Genomic DNA, 26,257 nt, shown 5'->3' on the forward strand with positions numbered 1-26,257 from the left:
GCTGCGTCCCGTGAGCTGGACCTGGCGGCTCCGGCTTGGTTTCGACCTCTGTCAGTCACAGGGAGGACAACAGGCCTGGGTTGCCTTAGTTGCTGTGACGTCCCAGAGTGCCCCTACAGTCCCACAGGCCAGGAAGGCTGGGGGTGAGGGCCCCAGAAGGTCCCATCAGGAACCAACACCCACTCTCTCCTGGAGGCCAGATAATAAACACCCTCTCCCAGTAGCATCTTAAACTCTGAGGAATACCAGTATTCCACACAGGACACTGCTCTTCTAGTTCAGGGCTTAGGACTGTGTGTGTCTCCTGGTGTGCTTGTCTGATGAGTTATGGAGTCTTGCATATTTCCTCGTTTGCTCTGACTGCCAGGGAGCTCAGCTAAATTTGGTGCTCGATTCTGGACTAATCCTTTACTTGGGTTTGGTGCATCACTATTTCTTCTCTTCATTATACTCTTGTTTTTTTTCTTTTCTTCTTTATTTCTAAGAATTCTGTTGTAGGTGTGTCTCATGTGCCTCAAACCTTTTTGTACCATAGATTGGAATAAGAAATACATGACTAAGAGTCCCAGGTCAGGAAGCGAGTAGGAAGGCATCCTATATAGGATATACAGGTCTCCCAAAGGGACAGTTCAATCATCTCCTCTGTGGTAACCCTGAGGCAGATGTCTCTGTTGGTGACTGCCAGCGGGGGTCAGCTCCTGAGTTCATTCCGTCTTCGGACAGCTCTAGAGACATGCTTTTATTTCTTGTTTAACTCAACCTCCCTGCCCCTGTCTCCCGTCGATCCCAGTTACGCCCTCTGGAGTCACCAGAACATGTGCCTGCTCCTCTTCTTCCCTGTGACAGCTCTACCCACACCTGTAGATGGGCCGCAGGACCCACCTTCAGACATCCCTCCTGCAGGCCAGGCCTCCTCCAGCTTCCATCACACTCCCCTGGCCTGGTTCGGAGCCTGAGTTTGTTGAATATTCATTGTGCAGGGCTAAATGGGTTTCATGCTTTACTCTTTTAAATCCTCACAAACCCCACAGCGGCACGAATATTTAGCTTTGTTGAGCCTCACTGTCCTTTGCTATCGAGTAACAATGACCACTGGTACATGATTTCATTTATCTTTAAAACCCTCTTTAAGGAAGGTGTCATTACCTCCATTTTGCAAATAAGAAAACTGAGGTTCAGAGTGATTAAGGCATGTGCAAAAACCCCCAAAACCCACAGAGCTCGGAAGTGATAGGCAGAATTTGAAACCAGGTAGCTCTTACTCCAAACCACTATGCTCTAGGGCTTCCCTTTGCAAATCTCTTTCACATCCATCCAAATAGCCCTGAGAGGAAAACATTTGTCTTCCCATTATTATGGTACTGGGTACAGCTCTTTGCAGTTTACAAGACAACTTCACATTATGAATCCTATATGAATAACACACACACACACACACACACATACACACACACACACACACAACAGCTGAGCCATCAGTAGGACCATCTTGATTGCCCCCATTTGGCAGATGAGAAAACTGAGGCTCCAACATCCATGGTGTGTCCACTAGGAATCCACTGGGAAATTTCCAGTGCCCACTTGTGGTTTTGCATCAAGTCAGGGGTCCTGACTCCCAAAAGGGTATATGTACGTGCATGCATCTGTGTGTGTTGGGGAGAAGGGAATAAAAAGATGACCCCAAGAGAGGGACAGCTCAGGGAGGGCAGTGGACACAGCCCAGGTGGGACTATAGTTGACTGCCTACCTGCTCGCCCTCCAACAAATATTTACTCCTTATGCCAGGCCTGTGCAGGGCATTGAGTACAGACTGAGCAGAAACAGCCACCTGGCAGGGGAGGCTGACATTTATCAAATAGCCATACAAGCAAATACATACCTACGTGAGGTGACAAGGACTTCAAGGGGAATGCACAAGGCATTTGATGGGCCTTTAACAACAAGTCTTGGGGTTAGAGGAAGTGACAAGTGCAGAAGTTGGAAGGATGGGTATGAAACAACTAGGGGAATGTGGGGTGCACGGAAGAGCATACCAGGCAGAAAGAACAGGAACATTTCCAGTCCTTATGTTCCTTTGACCATCAGTAGCATCTGAGACAGCTGGTCACTCCCTCCTTTTTGTCACACTTCCCAGGACCCCACGGTCTCTTGATTTTCCTCCCACCTCACTGGCTGCTCCTTCTCGATGTCCTCTGCCAACATCTTCTCTCAGCCTCTATCGGGATGCCTCAGAACGCAGTCCTTGGTCCTCTTGTCCATCTGCACTCATTCACTTTAGCGATTCACCCAGTTTTAAGGCTTAAACACCATTGCCCATTCAAATACCACTAACAGCGTTCTCCCAGATGTTTATCTGCAGCCCAGCTCTTCTCCTGAGCTCAGGACTTCAGCATCCAAGTCCTTAGCATCTCTAGGTGGAGGCCTAGTAGCTCTCTCTCCAACTCAACACGTCATCTGACTACTGTACCACCCCCACCGCCTGCAGCCTTCTCCATGAGATAGCAACTCCATCCTTCCAGGACATTCTTGACAAAAACCTTGGAGTCATCCTCGACACCTCTATTTCTGTCACACCTCACATTTAATCTGTAAGGAAATGCTGTTGGCTTAGCTTGTCTTGAAATAAATACAGAGTCTGACCACCTCTCACCTCCACTGTTACCACCTCTGTCCCAGCCACCATCGTTTCACCATTACGTGAGAGCCTCTTAACTGGTCTCTGGGCTTCCAATATTCCTGGTGCTCTAGGACTATTTTCAACATAGCTGCCAGATAATCCTTTTGAAATGTAAATCTGATTGTGTCATTTCTCTGCCCCAAACCCTACACTGGCTCACCATTTCTCTCAGAAGAAAAGCCAAGGTCCTCACAATGCCCTGTGACATGGTCCTCCATTATCCCTCCAAGCTCCTCTCCTGTCACTGTCCCCTTCACTTGGTCCAGCCACACTGGCCTCCTCAAACATGTCCTTAAACACGCCACACGCCTACCTCAGGGCCCTCTCACTGGCTGTTCCCTCTGCCCAGAGCACATTTCCCCAGGTATCTTCATGGCTCCATCCCTTCACCATCCTATGAGGCCTATTCTGACCTCTCTAATATCTCAAGCAGCACCCCCAACTAATCTGGTTTTCCTGATTTTACCCCTCCCCCATCCAAATTGCATGGACCATCTTTGAACACACTAACTTTTCTCTAGCTTTCCTGAAGTATAATATAATACAATAACACGCACCCATTCCAAGTGTTCAGCTGGGTGAGTGTTGGCACTTTACACTATCGAATTTACTGAGTTTTCATATTTATTGTCTCTCTTCCCCCTCAGAGTGGAAGGTCCATGAGGTGGCTGGACCTGGGAATCAGGGCTGGCCCAGCTGCCACGCCTAGGCACACGCCACACACTAGTAGGGAAGGGGGGGACGCTTCCTCAGGAACCAGGAGCACAGCTAAGCAAGAGCACAGCTTCCCATCTGTGGGGAGGTCGTGGATACACGTCCTGTGTCCACTGGCCTCAATTCTTCTATCTACAAAATGGGCATAACAAGTTTACTCCCTTCCGCCTCCTTAGGAAGTGAACCTCTCCTCTGGCGCCCACTTTTCCTCATCTGCATGGGCAGTGTGTACAAGCACTGATTCACTGATGCTGTTCTGCATCTGCACTGGCAATGTACACACTCACCGATTTCAGACTTGGGTTTACACCGGCACTGTCCACACTGACAGCAGATCTACATCCACGCTGGTACAAGGATAACCTCTAACCATGAATCGGTGACTAAACTGGCCCTGGATGCAGTCACGAATCACTCAGCTATGTCCTCATCAGCTCAATCCCCACAGAAACTGTTTGTTACACTGGCAGTGGGCGCAGAGATGGAGAGCTGACCCATGTCTACATGGGCAATGGGTACACTCATTGACAGCAGGCCCACTGTATACACGAGCAGCAGGCACAATCACTTGGCATCTCTTAGCAATGGGCACGCTCGGTAAACAAAGGCCCAAGCCCCACAACAGCCATGGACATGAATGGCTGAGGAGCGTGGGCCCAAGGGCACGAAGGCTCCTTTTCAGGTAGGCATATCCTCCCTGCCCAGCAGGCTGCCAGCTGAAGGTGCTGGTTGTGGAGTTCAACAGCCCGAGTCCTGCCTATGGGGCAGAACTGGCACGGGCACGTGGAATTCGAAACCTATATGCAGGCTCTGGAATGTGGACTCTAGAATCTGGGCATCCGTCCTGGAATCTGGGACACATGGAGAGAAGATGAGACCATGTCTATTCCCAGCACCTTGAGATCACTCAAGGTGAGGACAGACTTCGGCTGTGTGACTCCCAGCACTGCCACCCCCGCCCCACCCCATGCCTGGGTCTGGCCCAGACAGCCTGGGCTTAAAAAAGCACCAGGAAATGTCACTTTCTTTTTGAGAAGGTGTAATGGGAGGAGATGGCCTAGGGAGTTTAGCTGCCGGCCTATTCAAAGGTTGGGAGTAGTGACAGTACTTTCAAATCCTAAAGCTTGTTTGCTACCCAGGATGGACAGAATTCCAGCCCCTTCCCTGGCAGACGGAGTCCTGCCTAGTGCCAGCCCAGAGCTCCCTGCTCCCACTGTGCTGCCATTTCCCCATCTGTAAAAAGAGGGGTGGCCCAGATCCCCTCAAGCTCCTCCTCGATCTCTAGGGTCCCTGTGTCACCCACAAGAACACCTGGGTCTTACTGGAGACACAGCCTGGACAAAATACAAGTGAGGGTGAATTCCTCCTGAGAGAAGAAAGCTCTAAGGACATCCGGCCATCTATTGATGCAGCTTTCACTCAACTGTTCATTCATTAAATCAGCAAGTATTTACTGAATGCCTATCATATACCACTTTTCACAACCACCTCCAGAAGTAACAGCTTTCAATAAAGCTCCAGCACAGAGCGAGGCACATCATATCAATCGTGAGGATAAAGGCATCTACTGTGTACTGACACTTATCTTGAGCTGGACACGCCCTAAGTGCTCTTACATGCTGCATCTCATTACTCCGACACCATATCTGAGGTCCATACTACTATTACCACCACGATTTTACAAAGAAGGAAACCGAGGCTCGGAGAGGTTAAGTTGCCCATGATCATACACCTGCGAGGTGATGGAGTTAGAATTCAAATCCCAGCTTTGTCTGACTCCAGAACACATGCTCTTATCTACTCTCCTAGTCCCTCAACAAATATTTATATAATGAACATCTGAGTGAATGAATAAAACTTTGTGTTGGTGAAAGCAAGGGTCCGTGAGTGTCCAAGGGTCCATGCACGAATGTGGAGAGCATGCGTGTGCAGACGTTTATGTGCTTGCACGCGGAGCTTTTTTATGGAAAGACTTTCCCTTGTTGTCTTGGTCTTGTGTGTGCTGGAGCTATACTTAGTTGCAGCCGTGACTGTAATGAGCGGTTAATGGCGCACCAGGCACTCTCCTTGGGACCTGGCTTCCCAGAGAGACTGCCGGGGCCAGTGTATGTGTGTGTGTGGGGGGGTGTCGTCTGGTGCTGGGGGATGCTAGAGCAGGGCTTTGTGTTTGAGCACAGGTGTTCACAGCACTGTGCCTTCTGCAGATGAAGATCTTTAGCTCCAGCTGGAAGAATCTGCTCTAGACTAGCAGCATCTAAGCTGCCAGGCCCTGCCAAGCTCAACTATTGGCCACCCATGTCCATGGTCCCTTTACTGGCCCTTGCTGGGCAATTAGAATGAAAGCCTTGGGGCTCATTTCTAGAGCCTGGGGATAAATGGCAAAAAGCAGTGGGAAGATGGTGGATCTTGGTGTACCTGAACAAGGGTCATCTGGGGCCTCAGGAGGGACCACTCCCCGGCCAGCAGAGCTGTGCTGTCCCCTGGAGCATGTCCTGCCAGAACTATCAGAGGGGCTCGCTCACCAAGACTGAGGACCTGAGGAGGAAGGGCGTCTTCCCCACCTCAGAACAGACTGAAACCACAGGTATGCTCAGCGTGTCCTGGGGTTCAGAGGCCAACCCCCCACTCACTGTCTGCCCTCCAGTGGCTTCAGGGACTCTGGAAAACCTTGGGCCCTGAGGCCTCCCCTGTCACGTGACACTGCCTGTAACTTCTTTCCAGCCTGTCCTGGTTCTCCTCCATCAGAGCCTCTCACCTTTTAGAGTGGGCAAGTCCCCTGCCCCCAGCTCCGAGCTCCCTCTCTACAAACCCCCTCCCCCCGCATCTGGCAGGCTCACTTTCTACACACATGGGCTGGGTTGCTCCAATCCACCTTCTGCCCTGAAGTCCTCAGCTCCCAAGTCCCATCCTCTGGGATGTTTTCATTTGATGAGAGGTGGGACTTCCTCTCTTGCCTTAAAGCCAAGAGACTAGAAATCTGTCCATCCATCCTCACATTCATCTATTTGTTGACCCATCCACTAAGCTACACACCAGCTTGGTATCCATTCATACATCCTTTCATCCATTCATCCATCTCCATCCATATACCCATCTTTTTATGCATTCTTTCATCTACTTATCCAGCATCCATCTGTCCATCCAGCCACCTCATTCTTGACCAGAGAACCACAGCATAATAACAGGGCACTGGAACACAGGCACTGCTCTAGTCTGCCTTCTTAATATCCCAAGAAGATCTGGCGTCTAATCCTTCTTCCACCACTTACTAGCCTCATGATCTTGTATAAATAACCTCTTGGTGTCACTTTTTCCTTCATCAATAAAGAAGGGATAACATCGAATCCTTCTACCTTACAGGGCTGTTGTGAGGTACATTGCTTCAGCCAAGATTACTTGACTCCATGCAACGTAACAGGCACTATCATTGCTTAAGCTGGTCCTAGTCCTCTAAGCGGCTGTAGCTGAATCAGGGAGACAGGTAACCTCAATAGGTCACCTGGTCAAGGGCAGGCAGAGTACTCTAGGAGAGCAGTCTCTTCAGGAGGGGGATCAGGGAAGGCTCCAGTCAGAAGGGGCCATCAAAGCCAGGATGGATCCGTTGCAGACATGCAGAGCTGGAAGAAAGCGCATTCTTGGCAGAGGGAAGGAAATAAGCAAAGGCAGGAGGCAGCAGCGCTAAAACATGCTGGGGGCACAGTTGATGTGCCTGGAGGCCAAAGGCGGGTGGTCTGGAAAGACAGGATGGGTTGGATTTCGAAGGGGAGCACAACAGGGTTGGGGAAGGGCCATGGACATGGAAAAAATCTCAGCAAGCCAGTACAAACCACAGTGATTCCTTACTCTGCGACTTTTACTCAGATCCCCTGACTGCCAGACAGGAAAAAAAAATATCTGCTTGGTGACAGCCAGGCCTCGGGAGACACAATTCCTGCCGCCTGGAAGGGAAGCCAGCTCCTGGCATTTCTGACCTTTGTGCCGCTAAATATATCATTGGTAACAGTGGTTCATGCCCCTGAGGCTGTGGAGCCACAGGATGAGGCTTCCACGGCCTGTCTCCCTCTCTACGGCTCAGCCAGGGCCTCATTATACCAGCTCCCCTGGGAAATAGGAACCCAGGACCAAGGTGACAGTGGTGCCTCTGGTAGCCAGATCCCACCCTTGGTAAGCACCTCCTGTGTGTCCAGGCACAGTGCCCCTCTGAGGCTCACTGTCCTTTCACATAAGAGGGAACAGGCTCAGCCAGACACCTGCCCACACGGAAGCAGAGGGGACACCAAAGCCCAGGCCCAGCAGGTCCAAGGCCTCTCACCTCTGCTGTGTCCCCTCCCCACACTCTCCAGGCCCTAGAGATCATGGTCTCCTCCTGCACCTGGCCCTGCTATGAACCATATTTTCTCCCTCACAAGTTACCTTTTTGCCTCTGGTCTTAATGGATTCTCCCAGCATCACTGAGAGGTAGGGGACATCATGGTGCACACTTCACAGATGAGGAAACTAAGGCGCAGAAAGACACAGGTTACGCTCCAGGTGTGGGGGCTGCTCAGGGGCCCAGGTAGGAGCGCTATGGGAACATGGTGCCCAGGGCCAGCCCTCAGCAGATGAAAGCCATGTGGGCCCAGCCTTTGGCTCTCGGCCCAGCGCTCTGTCTGGCTCCAGGTGGCCCAGCAGGTGACTGTGTTCCTCACAGCGGCTCCGAGAGCCCCTGAGGTTGAGCATAAAACACTAATCTCTAAGTGGTAAGACGCTGGCCCTGGAGGGAAGCTGTGGTCTAACGTATGTTCACAGTCCTGCCCTGGTGACAAGGCCCAAGGGAGTCACACTCCCTTGCTCTAGCACCTGCAGGGGCAGAGAAGCTCTCCAGGGAACCCCCAAAGCCTTCTGGTCACAGCAACCCCCTTGCAGACATTAGGTTCATATTCTCAGAAACCCCTATGGGGGTTAAGGCCAGGGTCTGTAGAGAATTCTAGAAAGAGGCCTCATGTGCCAAATGGCAAGAATGATGGCAGTTCACAACTGGAACACCTGTGCTGTGCCATGTACCGCGCTGAAGGGCTTTCTAGAGCTTATCTCATTCAGTCTCACAGCAGCCCCTTGAAGTAGAGACTCTTGTTATCTTCCCTTTATCGCTGAGGTGGCTGAGGCTTGCAGAGCTAATAATCAGCACAGCCAGGTGTGGACCTAGGCAATTTGGCTCCAGGAGGGGAGGGGACAGTAGTGCGGGTGTGAGCACAGCCAAGCGCTGGGCTGGCACGCCCAGGGAGCCCACAGGCAAGCCCTACCAGGGACAGACCCACTATTGGGAGCCCAGTAGGGCTGTGGGTAGCTCTCTTTTGCTCTCTCTCACCTACGACTGTCCCCTGGATCTCTGAGCCTGGGCCTCTTGCTATGTCTGGAACCCCAGGCACACGCCTGCTCAGGGCATGTCCCGTTTTCCTGTTCCCCAGGTGTCCCATATGTCCCTCCCTTGCCTCCTTCAAGTCTTTGCTGAAACATCACCTGTTCAGGGAGGCCTTCCCTGCCTAGTTCAAGTTGCCACCTCCAGTACTTCCTGGACCCTTCCCTCCATCATGTGTCTTCACAGCACTTCTATCCATTTGTTTCTTTTTATTCTCCTTGCACGAGAATATAAACGTGTTGAGGGCAGAGATTCTTGACTGTTTTGTTCTTTGCTCTATTCCCAGCTTCTAGAGCAGTGCCTGCTACCTAATGAGCAGGTACTCAATAAATATTTCTTGAGCGAGTGAATGAATGCTAACAGCAGCCCCTAGCAGGGGAACTACGCAGGCTGTCATTATGTGCAGAAGTGGGGACATGGAGAAAAGTCCCTTCCTGCACTGTGGATGGGGAAGGAAAAAGGTGGGGGACATCAGGGGCAGTGGGCCAGGGGCTCACGGGCTGGAATCAGAGCCAGGGTGCAGCAGGATCAGGGCTGCCAGGCCCACAGGGGAAGGGTCTGAGTCGTGCAGGGCAGCATGGGCACCTGACACCCTGCACGGGCTTGAGAAAGCTCCCTCTGGCTATCATGGTCCAGGCTGAAGCAGCACCTGAACCTGGGCCCAGCGAGGCTGGCTCCTGCAGTCCCCTCAGCTCAGCTTTCTGGGGCTGTCCCATCTAAGATGAGCTTGTCTCCCTCCAGCCTGGCATCGGCATGACGGGGCAGCCCAGCCCCAGAGTGGGTACCACACGCCGGCACCAACGGGAGCTTCAGGCCTTACCCCCGGGCTCCAGCAGCTGCTGGGGTCTGCCTGACTCCTGCTGTCACTGCTCCCCACGCCTGAGCATCCCCTGTAAAGAGGAGACGTTTTAATCCTGAGCTGCGATGCATGCCCCTGCCTGCCAGCCTCACCACAGTGGCACACTTATCAGCATCTCGGGTCCCCATGCTGGGCTTCCCACCACAGCCGGACGTCAAGGGCCCTCCCTCCCTCTCCACCTGCAAACAGAAGTTCCATCATCCACCTCTCTTCACACTACACCTGGACAGGGAGGCAGAGCACAGGTGAGCAGCCCGTTACAACAAATGGGGAGACTGAGGCTCACAGGGAGCCATGACCTGCCCATGACACACAGCGGGTTCTCAGCAGAACCAAGACAGAATCCAGGCACACCTCCCAGGGTGGCATCCCTGAACACGCCCCTGGGAGGCGGACTCGACAAGGAGGGACCCTCATGGCCAAGGTTGGTGAGGTGACGCCTAGAGAGGTATTTGAAGGGAGAGTCAGTTGCTGAAAAAAGAAAGCACAGGGAACAGGTGAGGGTTTGGATCGTTTACAGCCAAGCACTGATAAAAAGATAATAATGGAACCCACAATAATTAAGCACTTATTATGTTCCGGGTTCTAGGCTAAGTGCTTAACACATTCAACCCTCACAATTTCCTTATGAGTCAGGTGCTATTAATATCTCTCTCTTGAGGCACAGACAGGTTAGGGAACTTGTCCAAGGTTACACAGCTGGGAAGTGGTCAGGCTGGGATTTGAATGCAGGTCTCCTGGTTCAAGAGACCATGCTCTTATGAGAGAATGGGGCTCCAGGTCGTATTGCCAAGGTCAGGTAGCCAGGAAGTGGGAACCAGCTGCGCAGCCGACCCGCTATCTACTGAACATATGACCGAGGCTCAAAGCAGAGGGTTTGGGACAAAAAGCATCCTACGCCTTCGAGGGATAGAGTCTGTGTTGAAAGCCGATATCTAATCCTAGAACTTCCTACCAATACAAGCGATAGAGTAAACGGGACAATGGGAAGGGAAAGAGAAGCGAGGGAGGTGGACTGTGAAGGAGACAGGAAGAGAGAGGGTGGAAAAGAACCTGGCTGGCTCTAGGGAGAAAAAGAATCCCACGGGAAGTCAGACTGGGGCGTTAGGCTGGACAAAGTGGACCGAGGAACTCAGGATCCATGCAATGTCACCGTCCTAAGAGCTAGTGCATCCTGGTTTGGGAAAATGGTTTCTTAGCCTCTGAACTCTAGCTGTGAATAGTGGTTGGGCTGATGCCACATGAAGGAGGAGTGTGGAGAGATGGAGGGATCAGGATGTGAAGAGCCTGACAGGGCCCTGGGTGGTGACAGCGGCAGGTGGGACCCTGCCCTGACCGGGGTTGGGCGCTCACCCCTGACCCCAACACCCCCAGCCTCTGCATCACGGCTGCAAGCTTGAGGGATTGAGGGATTGTATTTCCAGGTGACACAAGGGGAGGGGGAAACCAGTAATAGGCTTAAAGGTGTGGGTGCCAATGTCTGACCTAGGTCTTGAACTCTGGCCTCTTTAGTCATCCTTTCGATAAATATTTATTTAGCACTCACTATGTGCCAGGCCCTGTTCTAGATCCCAACCACAGAACATTTGTTCAAAGAGACAAAAATCCCTGCCCTCGTGGAGCTTACATTCTAGTGGGGGAAGCCGGTAATAAACAAAGTAAATTAGTAAAATGTAGTTAGTTGGTGTAAATGCCAAGGAGAGAACAGGAAAGCACGAAAGGGGGGTAAGGGGATGGCAGGGTACAATCTGAGAGGATGACATCTGAGTCCAGATCTGAAGGAGGTAAGGGAGGAATATGTGGGGAGAAAGCGCTCCGGGTAGAAGGAGCTGCAAAAGCATAGGTCCTGAGGCAGAAGCATGAGCAGTGTGTTGGCGGAAACCAAGGAGGCCAGAATGAGTGCGTAGGAGAGAGGCAGGAAAGCAGAGGGAGAGGTGGGGTGCAGGAGTTCACGTGGAGCTCATAAGGAGCTCCTTATAACCCTTGTAAAAACTCGGTCTCCTCCCAAGGGAGACAGAGCAGGGGTGGCTCGGTCTGACTAGCGCCTCACCAGGGCGGCCGACCGCGGTGCGGAGAAGGCAGGGGCAGGGGCAAGGACAGAAGCAGGGAGGACAGTCTGCAGGAATCCAAGGGAGAGAAGACGTAGCTTCAACCAGGAAGGGATCAGTGGAGGTGATGAGACGTGGCTGGGCTCTGGGTGAGTTTCCAACGTGGAGACAACAAGATTTGTTGAGTCGAGGATGATGCCAAGGTTTTTGGTCTGAGCAACTGGGCGCAGTTGCTATTTTCTGAGCTGGGGCCTCACCCTGAGCTGGGTCATGACCCTGACACCAACAAGGGCACAAGGAACGGTCAGAATCACCCATGAAGCTCTGCCAACCTGCAAGCACCCACCCGGGTCTTTCTGTGTCCTGATACTTCCCCTGCATCAGCGCTTCTCACAACCTAATGGGCGTATGATTCATCTGGGACTCTGGTTAAAATGCAGATTCTGAATCAGTAGGCCTGGGCGGGGGTCTAAACTCTTCTTTTCTAACAATTGCCCAGGTGAAGTTGATGCTTTGGTCAGAGGACCGCACCAAGTAGCAAGAACCCCCTGTCCCAGACCCCACTGTAGACCCTCCCTCACCGAGCATTAACATCACCCAGGAGTAGAGCAAACATCCTGACCTGACCCTTCCCCAGGTCGAGGAATCTAATTCTCCCAGGAGCCTGACCTTTTCTGAAGCATCCCAGGTAATCTGAGAGTCAGCCATAGATTGGAGTCCTCCAGCAACCACCCCTGCAGCCCCCATAGCAGCCATGGAAAACACGCCTACTCCAACCTCTGCCCCATCCAGCACAGCAGCAGCTCACTGCTCCCCTCTCCACAGCACCCCATACACTATCAAAGTTAGCCCCCCTGCCCTGCTCCAGCCCCTACAGACTGGCACAGCACCTCCTCTCTGAGTGCACCTTTCTGCATCTCCCAGAGGGCAGATAGCCAAGAGAAGGGCCTGGGGAAGAGGGCAACTGGTGCCACTCAATGGGCCTAAGCAGGTACACTCTAAAGAGGTGGTACCCCCAGGTCCATGCCTGCAAGAGAGCTGGGTGAGCCACTGATGGCTCACAGGGGCTCAGCACCAAAACTGACCCCAAGCAAGGCATGACTACCAAGCCTTGCATAAGTGAATGAGAGCAGGTTGCGAGCGCCTGAATGAATGTAAGAGGAAGATCTTCAGACCCCTCCCCTGGGCTCCTACCTGCTTGGTATCAGGACCCTTGCTAGGAGAGCTCACATGTGCCCTACAAAGGAGTTGAGCCGAGAATGAGGAAGGAGAGAGCTAGGGAAGGACTACCTTGGCTCTCGCAGTGCTGCTGGGAAGGTGAAGTCCAGAATGCTTCGATTCCTGGGATATCGGAGCCAGGAAGGGACTTTGTGGTCATTTAGAATGACCTCTGTGTTTTATGGGTGGGAAAACTGTAGCCTGAAGGGCGATGCAACTTGCCCAAGGGAGCCGAGCTGGTTTAATCGCCTGGCTACGGATCTTTCTCTATCCCTTGCCGGATGCCCACTACTGGGGTCTTGTCTGTGGCCTCATCCTCTCCGTGCACCCTGGCCAGTCCCTAATTCTGAGGGCCTGCCTATCCCCAGCCACAAGCCTGCAGAACCGAACCACAGACCTCCCGCTTGAATCATGCAAGCCTGGTGACTCCATGCCCAACCCAGACCCCTCACTCTCAAAGGAGATCAGCGAGGGTGGAAGCCGCCAGACCAAGCATTAGGGACATTGAGGGATGGGTTTTCGTGTTCAACAAAAACTAGAAAGTTACACCGATGAAGGGGAAGAGGTGAGCAAAAACCCAGAGGCTGGAATGAAAGCTGAAGATGAGGAGGCCCGGGAGAAGCCTGGCAGAAGGGAGCAGCAGGAGACATGGCCACGTTCCAGAGCAGAAGGCCTCGAATGCCGAGCTGAGGAGGAGCCAGCATTCCCAGCATGCATCGCCTCACGCAGGATACCTTGTGATCCTCCCCAAGCCCTCTGCCATCTCCCTGCAGCCCATATGGAGCCCCTGGGCCTGCGTGGCTGGTTGGGGCAGTTGAGGCATCTGAAAACCTTCTTCCTGGGGGCTGCCAGAGCCTTTTCCAGGCCTCTCCAGGCCAGACCCTCACTTGCTATGGTCCAGGAGCCAGAGCTGGCTCAGCAGGATTCCCTGATAGGTTGTTGGGAAAGAGTCTTTGGTGGAACAGAGAGGAAACCAGAAAAAACCTAAGCCCGGGCCATGGCAAGCCACAGAGCCCACCCTCCCCGGAAGCAACGGGCGGCAGTGCTGAGCAGGGGTTATGGCGAGAGCTCTGGTGTCAGGCAGACCCAAGCTCAATGCTCTCAATGCTGCCTCCACCACTCATGAGCTAGGTGACCTGGGATAAGTTTCCAAACTTCTCTGAGACTCAGCAGCCTCATCTGCGACACTGGCATGCTAATGATATTACAGATCCATGGGAGTTTTATGAGAATTAAATGGGAATATGTAAATCAAGCCCTTACAACTGTCTGACACATAGCAAGTGCTTTAGTAAATAGTAGTCGTCAGTATTGTGATTCAAGAAAGGAAGGGGGTTCTTGAAAATTGTGCTTGGGGTGGTAATAAGAACTGGATTTCCACTGAATCTGGGTAGGCTGGCCTGCGGAGGTCTCAATGCGCTGAGCTGGGCCCTGAGCTGGGGGTGGGGGGAGGGTAGGGAAGAGAGGTGGGGAGGCAGGTGACTGTTTATTCTCCCTCCCTCAGGGGAGGAAGTAAGGGAGTAGTAAGAGAGCAGCATGCACAGGTGGGATTCAGTGTCCTTTCAAAACTGAGGGCCCAAAGGAAAACAAACAGCAGCCCCAGGCCAAGAGACTTGGGGTGTGAGTTTGAGTCTCTCTGACTCCCTGCGTGGTCTTAGGCAAGTGTCCTCCCTGATCTGAGCCTGTTTCCCCACCACTGGATGAGGACGGGGGCTAGAGGTGGCCTGGGAGCACCCATCTGCTGCAGTAGTCTCATGTACGGGGAAGGTGGTCCCTCCCACCCAAGTGGTTCCCCGAATAAGGACTGGGCAGCCAACACCGGAGCCTCTTAGACCCCTCTTTTCCTCTGAGCTTATACTCGGGGAAGGGAAACTCAGGCCAGGGGGGTGGCCAGGCTGGCCTGGGGACTGACGGGAGGCAGCGGCTTAAGGCCCTGACCTTTTGGTCCAGGGTGAATATACTGGTCATGGGACTGCTCAGAATAGCCGTAGCACTATATTCAGCTGTCTTGGAAGGCCCAAGATCCCTAGCCCAGGCATCGGGCCCTGGAACTAACCCCCACCAGACCCCCTCCCCCACCACTGAGACAGCCCGCCTACCTCTATGGGACACTCAAGCTAATCTCCTCCGAAGCTTTTGGCAGATGTCAGACCTCCTGCCCAGAATTAGGGAGCACAGACTCCTGGCCCCAGAGGACAAGACTCCAAATACTCTCTGAAGTGTTTTAAGGTGGGTGGGAGCTCCCAGGCCACAGAGCCAGGACTTAGAGACCTGGGTTTCTGAACCAGCCCCCCAAGTAACCTGCTCACATGTGACCCTGGGTAAAGCACCCCTCTCTGAGCCTCAGCTTCCTCATCTGTCATGATAACAGCTCCTATTATATTACATATGTTAGAAGCTTAGAGTCTGGAGGGGGAGACAAACCCAAATCAAGCAAGGCTGATAATGAACATTTTATTACAAACCAGATAGCTTCTCTGAAGGGACAGACTCCTGTTCGGAATCCTGACCCAGCCTGTGGGGTCCGGGAAGGCATCACCGAGGAACCCATGTTTGGGGCAGGGTGTGAAGGATGAGGAGGGGCAAACCGGAAGAAAAGAGAGCGCCAGCAGGAACGGCATATGCAAAGGCCCTGGGGCAGGGGAACCTGGCACACACAAGAAACTGAAACAAGGCCTGGGAGGCTAGAGCTCAGTGAACGATGGAGACAGCCAGGCCAGAGGAGGCTGGAGAGGCAGGCAGGGCCTGAGGGGCTACGGCTACTGTGGGCCAGGGAAGCCCCAAGGGGTTTTACACAAGCAAGAAGGTGAGCTGGCAGATTTGTGAGTTGAAGAGACCTTTGTGGTTGCCAATTGGGGGTGCAGGGGCTGGATGTGGGAGAGCAGTCAGGAAGCTGTTGGAGAGGTTGGCTTGAGGGAAATGGTGGCTTGAACCAGGACGGTGGATAGGGAGACAGAGGGCAAAGGATGGAGTCTAGAGAGAGTCATGAAGTAAAATGATAATACAACCAATAGGAGTAATAGCAGCAGCCAATATTTATTCAGCACTTACTGCATGCCAGGCCCTGCGACGTGGAACTCTCCACATTATTACCTCAGTTCATCTCTCCATCGGCTCTCTGGGGTGGTATCCTACTATGTCCATTTTAGAGATAAAGAGGCTGAGAGACTCTAAGAGTCATTTGGCTTGTGCTTTTCTTTACTGGGAGGGGAGCTGGGGGCTTGGAGGTATCATTCAAAGACACAAGGACACCTGTGAAAGCATCACAGGAAAGAGAACACTGAATGGGGGATACACTGTGGCAGGGAGCACTTGGGATGGCTGGGAGACGGATACACCCAGTCCCTTCACCACTGCTCACGGGTCTCTTCACTGTTACCATGACTCAAATGGGTCCTGATCTGGAGGTGGCAAGCTGCCTAGGAAGTCCCTGGTAGCAGCTCTGTCCCCTACCCCTCTGCATTCCAAGCCAAGCCTACAAGAGCCCTGTGTCAGCTGGGACCCAAAGGAGAAACAGGTCTCTGGCTGGGCTTTTCATCCCAGCTACTAAGTGAATTTTCTTCCCAGGGAGTTGAGGAGCTGGGCTGCATCAGGTCCCGCAGAGGTAAACAGACAGACGGAGTCGGAGGAGAGGTGGGCAGTGGGGTGGATGGAGGTGGGACTGTCATTGGCACTCCTTTGTCATTTGGGAGGCCAAGTGACTCTGGGGGACACATGTCAACACACACACACATACACACACACACACATGATACTCTTCTCTGGAATAGGGACCCCCATTGGTCCTGACCTGACATGGAACAATGTTCCTGATGACAACATGCAAATCACAGAAAAAAGCCAAGAGCTGCACTGGCTACTGAGGAGGAGCGGAGGGCAGGTTTCAAGTCAGGGCTGCCCCGGGCTGCCCCCGCACAACCCTGCCTGCTCTCACACCTCTACGGCTGTGCACGCTAGGACTGCTGTTTCTGCCATCTGTCTGGCTAATTTCTACTTGCTCCTCAAAGCTTGCTCCAGCATTAGCTCCTCTGGGACGGTTCTTGCTCTCACAGCCTCAGGAAGCCCCTTTGCAGCCCTAACCACATAGTGGCATCATCATCCTTTGTTTGTGTGTGTCTGGGGCACCACCCTTCACCCCAGAATACATGCTGGGCTCATCCTGTCCCAGCTCACCTCACCACCCCTCACCCCCTCAGCCTGGGTGCCCAGGGAACCATAGGAGAAAGGGGCCAGCGAACCCGGTGCCCCAGCTAGCATTGGCACACCTGAAGAGCTCAGATGGAATCTCCCATGCCAGCCAAGTGGCCCCTATCTTCCAGGGCCAATGCTAAGGCCTGGGTGAGGTGGCCTCGCTATCTGGTCCATGCATCAACAACTGCCCAGGCTCCAGCAGTGTTTCTATTGAGGAAGGGAAATGAGAAGCAAAACCGCTTGCTAAGGCAGCTCAGGAGTCCCAGCAGATCGAGGCAGCAGGCAGGAAGCTGGTGTGGGGTTTCATCTTCCTCAAGGTACACTCACACCCAGGCAACACAAGGTCTCTCTCACACACAAGCACACACAGCAACACTAATACACAGTTTCTCACACACAGTCTCTGTCTTACACACAGCCTCACATACACACAGCCTGTGTCACACACAGGTCCCCTGCCCCACATACAGCCTCACACACTGATGGTGTCATGCACACAGCCTCACACACACACACACATACACATACAGCCTCACATGTACAGCTTCACACAGTTTCACATTTCCCACACATATCAGTACATTCACACAGTGACACACTCACCTCAAGTCTCTCATAGACTCTCCCAAGAATCTCTTCCTCTCTCACACACGCACAGTATCTCTCTTACACATATTCTCTTTCTCGGACATATGCACTCTCTCCCACGCAGTCTCATTCTCACACACAAAGTCCATCTCTCAAGACACATACAATCTGTTTCACACTCACAAAATTTCTCTGATACTCACAGAATCTCACACAGTCAGTCTACACACACACACACACACACACACACACACACACACACACAGACCCAGAGTCTCACTCACACATATTTTTATTCTCATACAGTCTTTCTCACACACATGAAGGGTCTCACAGCCACACAGATTCTCTCTTACACAGATTTTCTCACACATACAGCTTTTCTTTCACACATATATATTATGTCATACACATACAGGATTCTGGTCTAGAACCGAGAATAAAAATTTAAATCCCAACCCACCAATTTGAGGAGGCTTGGGGACCCTGTTGGGGAGGGGTAAACAAAGGTGACAGCAGCAGCGGCAGAGCAAAGATGGAGGGGGGAGGGCGGGCGGGCAGCCGGCTGGTCTCTGCGCAGATGAGCTGCAGAGAGGCAGCGCAATGCAGCTAGGCCAGCCAGAGGGCAGCAGGAAGCCTGGGTTCTAATCCATCCTCTGCCCTCAGTTCTTTGGTGCCCTTGGGCAGGTCCCTCCCCCTGTGGGCCTCGCAGTGTCCTCATCTATCACCCAAGGAGTTGGAAGGACTCTGTGAGGTTAGCAGGAAAAGAAGGTGGCATTGAAAGGCTGGGGGTGGGGCACCTTCTAACTTACCTCCATCCCCCTCTACTGCCCAGGGAAACCCTCAGAGCCTGCTCTTCAATGGGCACGCGTGAGAATCAGGAGTTTTCTTTGTATACCAACAAGACTCCCAACCAGGCTAGCCAGCACATTTATCTGCACTGGGTGATGGCTACCCCACAGCCTAGGAATGTCCAGTGGGAGAAGATGAACAGGGGAGGAGGCTGGAACAAGCCCCACATGACCCCTGACTATTCTGAAACTCAGGGACATAGGTCAGAGCCCTAATGCTAAGTGGGGGAGGGGGGCAGGCGCTTGCTAGGGAACCAGGAGGCTGAGAGGACAATGAAGAAATAAAAAAGTTGGGCCTACTGCTTGCTTCTGGGCCCAAGGCGGGTGGGTGGTGCTAAGATGCTGTCCAAGGTCAAATGCAGGCTGAGTGGGCAGCTGCTCTAACCCAGGCCTTCACCCAGCATGCCCCACCCCCATCCGACCTGTGCTGGTTCAAGTCCCCAGTCCCCCTCCCCCTGCCCCTTCCCACAGCTTAGCCACAGCCTCCAGTTACATAATCCCCTGGCTATGGTGGCCTCTATCAGGGGAGGGGAGGGAAAGGGAGGCTGCTGAGGGTCTCAATCCACTCTGGGGACAGCAGGGAGCTGGTGGCCAGCTCTGGGGAGAATGAGGTTCCCGGAGACCTGGTTCTAGTCTTGCTTAGCCTCTAGCTTCCAGGGTGACCTTGGGCAGGGTCCTCAGTGGCAAAATGAGGGGCTTGGCTCTCTCCCTAGTATATCCCCCCATACACATCTATTCTAGGATTTAAAGTATAACACTCTGAAATAAAAATTGGTAGCTACAAAACATTCAAGGGGATGTAAAGTACAACATAGAGAATCTAGTCAATAATGTTGCAACAACAATGTATTGTGCCAGGTGGGTACTAGACTAATTGGGGTGATTACTGCATAAATTACATAAATGTCTCACCACTATGCTGTACACCTGAAACGAATATAAAATAATATTGACTGTCAGCTGTAACTGAAAAAAAATAATTAAAACAATAAAGTATAACACTCTGACCTGCTGACCCTCCCCTCACATGTTAAAACATTGAATATTTTATCTCAGCAACAAATCTACCTGGCCTGTGCCTAACACAGCCTTTTTCTGCCTGTGGGTGCCTCAGTGCCCCCCAAGTTCCCTTTCCCTATTGATCCTCAGCAGCTGGGCAGACACTCCTGCCACCTCCCCTGCCCCATCCTCCCCCATTAGGATGGACAGGAGGGAAAGCAGGCAGAGCAGTAGAGTGGGCAGAGGCAGAGGTTTGCCAGGTTAGGGGGATGGGAGGGTGGCTATGGATGGGGGAGGGACTCTGCTTTCAACTCCCAACCCTGACCCTCCCGTCATGGCTTACACTCCATTCAGGCCTCTGAGGTCAGAGCCCAGAGAAGGCAAGGGGTGTCTCTTCCAGGGTAGATGGCTGCTACCAGTGTCTCCCTTTTGGGCTCAATCAAGTGGCAAAAACCCTTGAAACTCACCAGACCCCCTCTCCCATTTTACAGATGAGGAAACTGACCAAGAGAGACCACCTGAGGGGCCAAGGTCAGTAGTGGGATACCCTTCCTCCCCTGCAACAAGCTGCTGTCACTAAAGGGGAGCGGCTGGTAAAGACACACCCACCTCTCTCACACTTCCTGGTAGGTTACCCCTTTAGACCCACTCTCTGTTCCTGATAGGTCCCAGACGCATAAGCCCAGTGGCACCCTCCAACACCCTGTCCTTTTGATAAGGAAGCAGGACAGGCTCTGTTCCCGGAAGCAGGTCTCTGAGGGGTCACAGCCCCCTCCCCACAGCCCAGCCCCACACGGCTGCTCCCGGGGAGGGGTGGTCTGTTTCCGGCAGCAGCCCAGGCCTCAAGCCCTTGTCTGTGGGCCCTAGCTGGCTCCAGATGCCGGTACCTGGGAGGGTGTAAGAGCGCCCAGCTTAAAATCTAAAGGGCGGGTCACACCTTCACAGTGTACATCTGCAAAGACACAAACATGCACGCACACACACTCCTGCACACTCAAACATCACACACATGCTCACTAATCCCCACTACATTCTGTACCCACCCAAATATACACCAGCACACTTACATAAATATGCACATACAATCTATTCATACACACACACACACCCATTCATACTCGCTCATACATATTAAACTCGGAAATACAGACACAGCCCTTACATACGTGTAAAACTAGTCACCCTCGGAAAAAGTCACCCTCTCTCTTACACACGTACACGTCTGTGTGTGCACACACACACGCAACACACACACCTTTCAGTTCTGACTCCTTAGGTGCCAGTTTTGGAACCCACCCCTGCCCGCAGGAGGTGGAGGACGCTGCCTTCCCCGCCCCTCTCTTCTGATGGGTAAGTTGTCACTTACCCGCGCGTAGCGGGATGAGTAGGGGTCCTCGAAAAGCGCCCAGATTCGCGGCTGCCAGCGGCGCCAGAAGCTGCCTGGCCGGCCGTCAGGAGAGTCGCTGAGCGCCAGGCGCTTGGTCATCTCCAGCTCGTCCTCGCCGTCGCCTGAGTCGCCAGGGCCGTCGGCGTCCGCGTCGTCGGCGCTGTTGTCGAGGGGCGCGCCGCCAAAGCTGTCGAGCGCCTCCTCGGCGTCGCGGTGCTGGCGGTAAGTCATCCAACAGCAGGGCTCCACGTCGGTCTCGTCGATGCCCCAGAAGGCCAGCTCCTCCTCGTAGAGCGGTCCGCACACGTCGGCCGGGCAGTGCAGCTTGCCCGTGCGGTAGTAGTTCAGGATGTGCGCGAAGACGCCAGGGTGGCGGTCGAAAAAGAACTCGTCTGAGCGCGGGTCATAGTCGAAATGGCTGTGGGCGTCGGGCTCCGCCAGCCAGGCGAGCCGCGTGCCGGGCAGTGTGCGCAGCGTCGAGCGGTACGTCTGGTGGCGCGTGCCGCCCACGTTGATCACGATGCGCTCGCTCTCGTCCCCTTGGCCCATCGCGGCTCCCCCTTAGGCATGGCGCGGCCCAGCTACACCCATGGGAGCGGCCGCCAGGGGGAGTTTGCGCCGGGGAGGGGGGCGCGCGGCCTTCTCCCCCCTCCCCCCAGCCGTCGGGGCGGGGGACAGAGGTCTGCAGCTCTGGCCACCCCGGGAGCGACCCAAGCCCCTCGGGGCGCTTTCTGTCGGGTGCTGGCTGGTCCAGGGGAGTGTGCGTGGGATTCCAAAGGGTCTCTAGGCGCCAGATGTGGGAGGGAGCTGGTCCGGCTGCGGAGGAGGCAGAGGAGGAAAGAAGGGCGGGAGAGAGGGACGGAGGAAGGGAGGGAGGGGGGCGGCGCTCAGCGGCGAGCCCCGGGAGGAGAGAAAAGAGGGTGGGGGAGCCGGGCCCCCGTCCCCATCTCAGCGGGAAAATGGAGAAATCGACACAAAGCTTTTGTGGGGAAGGTCAGCTGCTCCCAGGGCCGGACATGTAGACCAGTCCCCAGAAGGGGGAGGGGAGAAGAGGGGGCCGGGGAATTCGCGCTCAGCTGTGTGGTGGTCGCCACAGCGTGCTTTGGGCGCGGGGAAGATGGATCCCTGCTGCCTTCCTCCCTGCGTGGCCGGGCTGCAGCTCCAGGCTCAGGGTGGGCTCCGGCCCCCTTCCTCTTCCCTTGCTCGACTGCCTGCTCCCCACCCCCGGCAGCGGGCGCGCCTGCCCGCCCGCCCTCCTCGCTGCTCCTCCCCGCCTCTCCAAGGAGATGGCGGGCCCCCTGGGCAGGGGCACCCGGAACGCTGCTCGGCCAGGCGGCCGCGGAGCGCTGCGCTCTGTGCGCTCCGGCTGGAGCAGGGACTCCGCTGGGAAGCGCTCCGACTCCGGCGGCGGTGCTGAAGGGACAGCTCCCGGGCTGCTGCGGAGCTGCGCGGGGCCCCGCAGGGGTTCACCCGGCTGGATTCGGTCTGTGGGGCCAGTGGGCACTGGCTCCGGCGCCTCTAAGCCCTGCGCTCCGCGCCCCGCTTCGGCCAGGCGGTTGGCGCTGCCGGCGGAGGCGAAGGGGCTACGACGGTCGGGCCCGGGAGGCCGGGGTGGCGGGTCCTGGGGCGGTGAGGTGAGGCGCTGAGCGGCTGCCGCCGCCGCGACGCTGCTGCTGCCGGTGCTGCTCCGCTCCCTTGCTCGCTTGCTCGCTTGCTTGCTCGCGCGGTCCGCGTCCAGCCCGCCGCTCTCCGGACACGGGCAAACGGCGCGCGCAGCCGCACTCGCCCCCGGAGGGAGGCGCCGCGCTGGGTCCTAAAAAGCCCTGATTCCGCGCCCCCCTCCCAGCCCGGTGCCAAGCCGGGCCTCCCTTAACCCCAGCGCTGGGGGCGCCCGCCCAACGCGGCTCCTGCTGTTCCCGTGGGGCCCGCCGACGTTCAGCCCTCCCGGAGCGCTACTCATTGGACGAGGGCTCTGGCAGACGTCTAGGTCCGCGTCCCCGGGTCAGACTGAGGTGAGAAGGGCGTCTGCACCAGCCCGTCTGCTTCCAAACTATGCACTGTCTGATCCCTAGTGAACCAAGATGACCCTGACCACTATAAGAAACACCTTGACCCTGAACAGCATTGGCCGCTCCAAGCAACCCTTTAATACCGACCCTTTCTACGGAACCTGGAGCCCACATGGTCCTTTAAGAGGTACCCTCTCGCATGGACTCCAAATTAACAGTCTTCCCCCCACCCCCACCCCCACACATATACACACTCCATCCACCCACATGCTGTCCTCTAAGCTGTCTGCCAACAACCCAATAATCCTGGACCCCTACTAACCCCTTTCGAGCCTGGGCCCTTCATAAATGCAGGCTGCCCCTAGTCTCCCATGAGTGCCACACACTTTTCCGCATCGATCCCAGCTCACTGATCCTTCCACACTAGCCCTGGATCCCTAGGTGGGGATCCCTTATGAAAAGGGCATTGTGCCCTTAGAGGTCAGAAGGAACTGCCCCCCTGGTGGTCCTGAACACTGACAGTCACCCCTCTCCCCTAGGGCTTCAGCTGCCCATGGGTTATGGTAAGCTGATGCTGTATCTGGAGGCTGGATGGGAGCAGCTGCCTGCTGTGTTTCCTACAGATTTACAGATAATCCTGGGGTCAGAGTTGCAATTTGGGCCTCTCAGTCTTCCTGGCCCATGTTTGCTGCCAGTGACTCAGTTTACTCAATTCAGCAAACACTTGTTTACTCCTTACTAGTCCCAGGCACAGACCCTGCCCTCGAGGGGCTCCCAGGCTGGTGGGGAAGTGGGCAGGTGGGCCTGTACAGGGCTGTGGAGGTCAGGCCCAGATCCAGGGGTGGCTGTGCTGGGGAAGAGGCTTATTGATCCCAGCCCAGCGCAATCGAACACAAAGCTGCCTGGGCAAAGGGCGATTTAATTAAGAAGACACAAGGTTCTTATTTACCTGTCGGCACTTGCTAACTGTGCAGACAGCTGTCCCTTGACACTGACCCGCAGACACTCTTGTGGACCTGGGGACAAAGTTGTGCTGCAGACATCTCTCCCCTCACTTAGCCAGGGGAATCCCAGCCCAGCCTCAGGGAAATCTGTGTGTGGTGGGGAAAAGGTTTGGAGGAGTAGAGAGGGTTGGAGAGAGGCCAGGGGCAGCGCAAGAGATGAAGGATGGGAGAGGAGGACAAGGGGAGAGACAGAGAGAGGCAGAGTTAGGGCAGAAACGGACAGAGAAGGGCAGAAGGTGGCCAGGACAGCACATCCTCCCTGCAGAGATTGATCTGTGTTATTCCTTTAAATGGGAGGCATTTCCCCTTCAATCTTAGAGTAATGCAGGGGTGAGAGTGCTTTTGTATTTCCCTCTTACCCTGAGCCATCAGCCCCATCCCCTAACCACGAGGAGGCCTGACCTGACCTGGTATAGCTCAGCCTGGCCCAAGTTCAGATGCCCTGAACATAGGCTCTCAGAAAGCTCTGCCCCAATCCAAGGAGGTAATAAAACAGAGAAATGGAGACCCCAGAAGGAAGAGCAAAGGAGACACAGAGAGATGAGACACACACACATACACCTGGTTGGGAGAAATCAAGATGGGGAGAGACAAGAGAGAGGCCTTTCCAAACCTCCCCTTCCCTCCAGCCAGATGTCCACGCCTCTTCTCCCCTCTCCCCCAACCCCACAAGCCTGTGATTCTGCCAGCCAGAGGGGCCCAGGACTCCATCTCTTTCTTCTCCTGCAGGACCACATGGGATCAGACTATGGCTCCCCAACCTTCACTCTAGCTCATCTCATTTTTGAAAGGCAACTATCAGCTTCTCTAGCTTGTTTGTTTCTCTCCACAGTGCCAGAGCAAAGGAGCTCCTCACTAAAGTCTGAGTGATTTAAGAAAGGCCAGGTGAGGGGCCAGGATCCTAGAATCCCAGTGTCAGAGGCCGTGGGAGTCTGGAGCCTTGACTGAGGCTGAATCAGGGGGAGGGACTCACCCAGGGTCTCTCAGGGAGTCAGTGCAGAGCCCACGGTGAGTCACAATGGGGAGCTGAAGTGCGCCCCAGCTGGTGGAGAAGAAAGGGGAGAGATAGAGGCAAAGGGCTCCTAGCAGGGGGAAGAGTGGGTGATTAGGAGCTCTGGTCAGTCCTGGCCCTGCAGGGTGTGCTAGAAAAAGAGGCAGGCAAGGGGTGGAGGGAAGAGGAGTGTGAAAGGGTGTGCATCATACTTTAAAATCCCCCGTGAGGCAAGGAGAGAAGGCTCAGAAAGAACAGCCTCTCAGGTGGGAGAGGGTTGCTGCCCCTGAGCTGTCCCACGCTGTCCCACTTTAGGAATCTCACCTTCATCCTTGGTGACATGTCCCCCCCCCCAGCCCAGGCTCCAAAGAATGCCACCCCTCCCCAAGCTTCTCTATGCTAAGGAGGGACACAAAAGTCTCTTTTCTCACTCCCTCTTCACACTGTAAGAAGGCTGGCATTTGCAGAAAGCCCAGAAAAAACAAGAGGTCAACATATGAAAAAAATTTAAGAAGCCCCAGAGAAATGGGGCTGGGAGGAGGAATTGCTGGCCAATGTTTAGCTTCTCACCCACAACCACTAACCACAGACCCTTAGCCCAGCCGAAAACCTCACTCCTTTCCATTTTCGAGTAGTCCCCCTTACTCATAGCCATTTCCCCCTCCCTCACAGCGAGGAAGGTTTGTGGTCCCATGCCAGGGTCTTTGGGATTAGTGGCAGAGAATTACCGATGAGGTAGGTGGTGGTGTTCAGTGGCTAGGAACATAAACTCTAGAACCATATTCCCTGGATTCAAATCCCAGCTCCACCACTGACTAGCTATGACCTTGGGCAAATTACTCGATTGCTCTATGCCTCAGTTTCTTTGTTGGATAGGAATAATAATAATAATAATTAGCCCTATATCCTTAATACCTCAGCTCTGGAATTTCTCTTGTTCAGACTAGAGGGGAGGGGTTGCTGGGCCCCATTAATCTCCGTGGTGGGACTGGCTAGAGGTTAAGCTGGGGCTGGGAGTGGACTAGAAAATGGTGACGGGAGTCCTGAAGCCACGTTGGGCCTATGTTCTCACACCTGGCACTCGCAGGCCTTAGATCTGGTCCTGCTAGGCTCTGGAACTGGCCCAAGGCCAGTCTCCCAAGGCCTTTGTCCAGGTTGGCATGCTCTGTATGCTGCTCAGAGCCTTAGCATTCCTGGTAGGTTGGGGTGCCATCTTGTGGCCACATCTGGAAGCTAACTTAAGCTGGGCACTGACAGAGGAGGCTTTGGGGTGATGGTAAGCAGTGAAACCCACAGGCATTTACTCCTCAGACAGGAATGCCT

At 54.3% G+C, this 26,257-nt stretch overlaps 1 protein-coding gene across 1 annotated transcript in view; it reads right to left on the bottom strand.

Moving 5' to 3' along the window:
• Positions 1-22,667, bottom strand: part of KCNC1 (potassium voltage-gated channel subfamily C member 1) — a 45,326-nt gene extending 22,659 nt beyond the window's left edge. The window contains exon 1 of the mRNA XM_019652554.1: positions 20,910-22,667. Within this exon, the coding sequence (XP_019508099.1) occupies positions 20,910-21,479 (570 nt within the window). The 5' untranslated portion in view covers positions 21,480-22,667. The remainder of the gene's footprint in view (positions 1-20,909) is intronic.
• Positions 22,668-26,257: the final 3,590 nt, after the last annotated feature.

This window comes from Hipposideros armiger, unplaced genomic scaffold, assembly GCF_001890085.2.
Source record: "Hipposideros armiger isolate ML-2016 unplaced genomic scaffold, ASM189008v1 scaffold_181, whole genome shotgun sequence".
NCBI classification, from domain to species: domain Eukaryota; kingdom Metazoa; phylum Chordata; class Mammalia; order Chiroptera; family Hipposideridae; genus Hipposideros; species Hipposideros armiger.